Here is a 6,297-nt window from a genome sequence, read left to right on the forward strand (position 1 = left end):
ACTATGAGACCAGAAGAACTAGATGGTGCCCGGCTACCATTGTCAACCACTCAGAGGGGGGAATCTAGGAGATCCTGGATAGAGAGGGAGAACAATGTGGAACAAAACTCAAAATAATTTTGGGGAAAAAAAGGTGGGGGGACTAGGTTTGCTGGTCTGATAGAGCCTAGTGGAACCACTGAAACTATGGCCCCTAGCTGCCCTTCAGGTCTGGAATTGAACCCACACCTATGGCTTCCAGCCAAACAAAAATCAGGCATATGAGTTGAACATTTACCTGAGGTAGGTACACTCCTTGGAGAGAACACTCATGGGAGAAAGAAGGGCTGTTTATGCACAGGGAGGCAGCTCAGGGGGCAAGAGTGCATGGAGGGATGGACACAGGGAAGAGGTAACTATCGGGAGGAAGTAGGAGGGGACCTGTTGCATGGGGGTAAATTGTAGTTAATGTCATGACACAGTGAATGTGAACTGCTGTATGGAAAGTGAATTTGCTCTGTAAATTTTCACCTAAATCACAATTAAAAAAAAAAAAAAAGATAAACCCTTCTACATATACCATATTGCATTAATAGTGATAACAAACATTAATCTATGGGTAAATAGATGGGTAGACAGGTTGAATGATCAGGTATGTCTAGGCAAAAGGGAATATACCCATGAACATATACAAGGTTGGCAGAGGATATTTCTACATATGTATTTGTATGGGCTGTAAGAATGTCCATATAACTGGAACTAACAGGGGGCAAAGTTAATGATAACTTCTTAGGCACAATCAGCCACCCAGATGGAGTGAGATGTTGGACCTGTGGGCTCGGGACCATGGTCACAGGGGACATCAATTGGCATAACACTACACAAAACATTCTTCTACATCCTAATTTGGTGAGTAGCAACTAGGTTTAAAAGCTTGCAGGAGGCCATCTAGATGTAACAATGGGTCTCTCTTTGTCCAGAGCAAAGAAGAATGAAGAAAACCAAAGATGCATGGAAACAATTAGTTCAAGGGACTTGTGGACCATGCGAACCTTAGCCTATATGACCACGAGACCAGAAGAGTTAGATAGTGCCCAGTTGCCACTGTCAACCACTCAAAAAGGGATCAGTACAGGAGACCCTGGATAGAGTGGGAGAACAATGTGGAACAAAACTCAGTCATTTAAAAAAAAAAAAGAGAGAGACCATTTATTGGTCTGGTAGAGCCTGGTGAGACCTTTGAGACTATGGCCCCTAGTTACCCTTCAGGTCTGGAATTGAACTCACTCCTCAGAAGGAAGGTTGGGCAATCCTACTTCCGTAGTGATACTGCCTCAGAAACCCAAGCAGGGGTCGCTATGAGTCAGGGCCGACTCGACGGCACATAACAACAACAACAACAACTGGCTTCTAGACAAACAATGGACAGGCATATAGGGCATCAGGTAGATACACTCATTAGAACAATCAATCATACAAGAACAGAAGGGCAGTATTTGCACCCGGAGATAGCTCAAGGGGCAGGAATGCATAGGAAACAAGGACACAGGGAAGAGGTAACTACAGGGTGGAACTGGGAAGAGAGCTGTTACACTGTGGGGAATTGCAGTCAATGTAATGAAACAAAATGTGTATGAACTGCTGTATGGAAAATGAATTTGCTCTGTAAACTTTCACCCAAATCACAATAAAATTTTTAAAAAATCCTTAAAAAAAGAAAAGAAAAGAATGACATTCACCATCCTGCTCCTTTTCCTCAGTTCCCAGACTGTACCACTCTTACCTTCCTCCACCAGGGTTCTTCTGCTTCCACCCTCTCCTCCTAGAGGCCCTTTACCAAAACCAAACCAAACTCACTGCCGTGGAGTCGGATCCGACTCATAGTGACCCCTTCTTGGTTTCCAAGGTGGTAGCCCTTTCTTTCTTTCTCCTCACCACAGATGCCCCATTCTTGGATCTCTTCTTGGTGGTCCTGTCTTTGTTTTTCCCCAGTCAGAGCCTCTACTCTTCTCCCTAGTGTGCCCTCTTGCTCTGCCAGCCTCCTCCGCAGCCCCTCAGGCCTCTAGGCCCCCATGTTGTGTACCAGCCCCCACTTCTGCCCAGGCCCCTAGTGGAGGATGCGAAACCCACCCAGGTGTGGTTGTGTAAACTCTGTGACTCCTGGGTTCTTATCTGGCTCCTTTCTACGTCATGGGAAAAGCAACTCTGAGGTTATGGGGTAGAGAGGGGACCAGAAACACCTATAGCCTGGGCATAGATTTCATAGGTTTACACCAAAGTGGAGCTCATTAAAGGGAAGCTGCAAAAAGGATGTGGAGGGGACATCTTCTGACTCCCTCCAACCTCACGAGAGGGAAACAGTCACTATCAACAGCCCAAGACTTATTCCTATGAGGCCAAACATACCACCCTCTAGCCTTTTTACCAATTCTAACACCAACTGTCCCTCCCACAAGCACTCACTACTTCTCTGCTGAGTTGTTAATTCGTTGCATTGACCACACAGAACTCACAGAGAATACTCACAATTATGGGGTTTATTAGGGAAGCATTAGGTTATAATTCAGGTTCAGGAACATGCTCAGGATACACATCTCAGTATACAGTCTCAGGATACAGTTTCCTCTCTGGCCCTTGGCCTCTCAGCCTGGCCTCTGCTGTGCTCGGGCAAGTGTTACAAAGCTATTTCAGCTCTGCCAATAGGTGCACTTAGGTGCACCCCACTCCACCAGCAAGCCTCCTGCCCAAAGGCACTTGGCTTTCTAGTTCTGTAGGCTGGCAAGCCTGCTGCTCTGTGTCATGCCTCTTGGTTTCTCAGCTGGTTGTCTCAGCCAGTTGTCTCTGCAAAGGAGGTCAAGTGCAGGGATCTCAGGTTCAAAGATGAGCTCCACTCCAACTCCACCTCTTCTTTTTTGATGGCAGTGAGATCCCCCGCTTCTGCCTCCAGGAATGTTCATTTTAAGCCTTAGCAAGGACGACACACCTAACCAATCCCACATTGTTGTTGTTGTTAAGTGCCGTCGAGTCGTTTCCGACTCATAGCGACCCCATGCACAGCAGAACGAAACACTGCCCGATCCCGCACCAGCCCCACAATCCCTGCTATACTCGAGCCCATCATCGCAGCCACTGTATCAATCCATCTCGTTGAAGGCCTCCCCCTCTTTCGTCGACCCTCCACCCTACCAAGCATGACATCCTTCTCCAGGGAATGGTCCCTTCTTACAACATGACCAAAATAGGTGAGACGAAGTCTGGCCATTCTTGCTTCCAAGGAGCATTCTGGCTGCACTTCCTCCAGGACAGATCTGTTAGTTCTTTTAGCAGTCCATGGTACTTTCAGCATTCTTCGCCAGCACCACAACTCAAAAGCATCAACTCTTCTTCGGTCTTCCCTATTCATTGTCCAGCTCTCACATGCATACAAGGTGATTGGAAATATCATGGCTTGTGTCAGGCGCACCTTAGTCCTCAAGGAGATATCCTTGCTCCTCAGCACTTGAAACAGTTCCTTCGCAGTTGACTTTCCCAATGCTAAACGACGTCTAATGTCCTGACTGCTGCTTCCGTTGGCATCGATTGTAGAACCAAGCAATGTGAATTCCTTGACAATCCCACATTAGAGTTCCATAAACCTTATTTGCATGGTCCTACCCAGTTGTCTGGTGGAGGTTACATAGGCTGGTTAGAAAAGTCATACCAAGTAATTCACTGCACCACAGAAGAACACAAAGCAGAGGTGGCATCAGACTTTATTATAGTGACTGAGTTCACCGAGGGAGGCATGACTTGTGTGTGTGGGGTTGTGAATGGTGGAAAGGAAGGAAAGTAAACTCTGACAGTGGGGTGAGGGGGATCATAGGGAATGCTGTGGGAAAGGTAAGGCACTAGGGACAAGAAGAGATGGAGTGAGGAAAGGGCTCCGTGGAGAGGGGGCAAGGAAGGGGAGATGAAAGGACTGAAGGACTTGAACGCTGGTGACTGAAGCCTGGGAGGGGCAGTATTTTCAGAAGAGGAAGCAGGATCTAAAAACAAAGCCCTGGACTGGGAAAATTGACAGTGCCCTGGCCTTCCTGGAGGAGCTTGCTGACCAACGCTGACCTCTTTACTTTGGGGCACCCAGTGCCAGGGCAATGATGAAGCCCACAACTAGGATGAACATGGCAACCGAGAGCAGCACTGTGATGACCACCATGCCCCCTGTTCGGGCCATGCCCAACCCAATGGACTCCATCTTCTTTCCTGTCAGAGAAAAAAGAGGGAAGGTCTTGGTGGGCAGCAGATGTCCTATCCTGCTCGGGCCTCTTAGCCTGGCCCCTCATCCATTCAATCAATCATCTATCCATTCATCCATGTATTCCTTCAACCAACCAACCAGCCAATGAATCAATGAATCCAAACAAGCATCAAATGAACATTTATGAAATACCTCTTATTTGGTCACTAAAGATACAGAAATTAATAGGACACAATCTCTACTTACAAAGAACTTCCAGTTTAGTGAGTAGGCAAATGAGGAAATAGTTAAATGCCAAGTGCTCAGTGCTGATAGAGGGATGGAAGAGGCTGAGGAAGTCAGAGGTGGGGGTGAGGGGTGGATGATCAGGGACCAAAGGAGGTGTTATGGGGGGATTTGGGTCCTGAGAAGTGAGAGGGATAGGGTACATTACTTACGAGGAAGTGTGGACATTGGGATCTCTTTACTGGATTCAGTCGATGTCCCCTTCTTCACTAGGTAGGAAATACTTTTGTGGGAGGGTTTTCAGGGGTGAAAGGAGGGAATACTCAGTGAGTAACTGGAACTTGTGGGAAGGTACTTCATAGCCGTGTCTTCCATATGCGCCCTCCTCCAAGAGAGGTCCATTCTTTATATCCTGTAACTGTGTCCTCATTCTCTCCCTCATGCTGACCACATCCCCTCCACCACCAGCAAAGGCCAGTATCCAGCTTCCTCTTCCTACACTCACTCTCCTCCACCACAACAGGTGCCCCAGGCCCAGTGCAGGTACCTACTAGTATTTGGTTCCTGGCACGAGGTTTGTCACTTGGTATACACTTAGCCGAGTGACTGTGAAGCCGGCCCCACTGTCCACCACACTCACCAGCTCCCTGCGTCCGCGGCATGGAGGCACCACGAAGTTGGATTTTACCACTGGATAGGAAATTGGGAATGGAAGGCAAGGTAAAGTATCTGGAGGCCCTTAAGGTGAAGGGGCAGCATTTAGAGGGTGGATGCCCTGGTAGAGGGGTTGACAGGAAGCCATGAATGGGGGAACGGAGGTGGGAGTATCCTGGGAAGGGGTCTTTGGGGACAAACGGGATGCCTTGGGAGGGGGTAGCACACCTTTGCTGTCATTGGCTCTACGGACCATCAGCGTGGCATTACCCCCTGTGAGGTGACAGGGGGGCAAGGCAATAAGCAGGCTTTCCGTTAGCGCGGTGGACAGCACACCAGAGAGGTTTGAGATGTTGAAGTCTGTCAGGAGGTCAGGAGGGAGTTCAGGTGGGGGTCAGCTCCCCTCCCCATCATCAGATCTGGCCTGTCTCCCCTAGAGCCATTTTTGAGAATGCAGAGTCCTTCGTTGGCAGGATAGGTAACTATGAGTCAGGAATCCACTCACGGCAGTGGATTTGGGTTTTGGTCCTTAGAGCAGCCGGGCTGGTGCTGGTCTGGCCACCAGGTGGCAGGCTTGGGCTGCAAAAGCTGCATACTCCACTCTGTCCACTAGCCAGAGTGAGTGCCAGGAGCAGAGCAGCACCCACCTCACCCCACCCTTCCTCACACTCTGCATCCTGGATCTGGAAGGGGAACAGGAGTGTGCCCTGGGCCCAGTGTCTGATGCCTGTTCACTGCCACCACCATCCCCCCACTTCCCCTTTGATAGCCCTGGAAAGCACAGTACCTCCTATCCAGCCCCCCAACCCCCACACCCCCCAACTCCCACACCTCCCAACCCTCCACTTCCCCCTTCCCAGAGACCTGCAGCTGCTGGGGCTGGGACAGCCAACAGAATCAGTACCAAGGGTAAGGTCTGGACCAGCTGCGGGAATGCCATGGCTGGTGATGGCTGGGCTGGAAGCTGGAAAGGGTGCTGTCAGGCTATGGCTTCGTGAGGCAAGTGAAGCCCTGCCCCTGGGGTGGCTGATTTTGTTCTAGGGGTGGGAGGGGCTGGAGGGGAATCCTGTCCAACCTGCCCCTTGGGCCCTACAGCCTCAGGGGGAGCCCCCAGACAGGTTTTTCAGGATGGGGAGCTTGTCCTGGAGGGGAGAGGGGCAGAATGCCCAGTGTGGATCCCAAAGACTCGGTCAGCTGCAGAA

At 49.8% G+C, this 6,297-nt stretch overlaps 1 protein-coding gene across 1 annotated transcript; it reads right to left on the reverse strand.

Moving 5' to 3' along the window:
* Positions 1-4,084: 4,084 nt before the first annotated feature.
* UPK2 (uroplakin 2) lies at positions 4,085-6,035 on the reverse strand. The gene is made up of 5 exons (XM_007936452.2): positions 5,960-6,035; positions 5,324-5,455; positions 4,993-5,131; positions 4,654-4,724; positions 4,085-4,221 (listed from the first exon to the last, which is right to left on the reverse strand). The coding sequence occupies exons 1-5, from the start codon at positions 6,033-6,035 to the stop codon at positions 4,085-4,087; spliced, it is 555 nt and encodes a 184-aa protein (XP_007934643.1).
* Between the last annotated feature and the right edge of the window lie 262 nt (positions 6,036-6,297).

The sequence above is a fragment of the Orycteropus afer genome, unplaced genomic scaffold (genome assembly GCF_000298275.1).
Source record: "Orycteropus afer afer isolate SDZICR_OR568_19922 unplaced genomic scaffold, OryAfe1.0 scaffold00036, whole genome shotgun sequence".
Classification (NCBI taxonomy): Eukaryota; Metazoa; Chordata; class Mammalia; order Tubulidentata; family Orycteropodidae; genus Orycteropus; species Orycteropus afer.

What these genes read in the sequence shown, in the direction of transcription:
- UPK2 (XM_007936452.2), bottom strand. Translation starts at nt 6,035, where the DNA reads ATGGCATTCCCGCAGCTGGTCCAGACCTTACCCTTGGTACTGATTCTG. An exon ending in TAGAGCCAATGACAGCAAAG is followed by an intron (nt 5,132 to 5,323) that starts GTGTGCTACCCC and finishes TTTCCTATCCAG; the next exon opens with TGGTAAAATCCAACTTCGTG. An exon ending in CCCAATGTCCACACTTCCTC is followed by an intron (nt 4,222 to 4,653) that starts GTAAGTAATGTA and finishes TTTCTCTGACAG; the next exon opens with GAAAGAAGATGGAGTCCATT.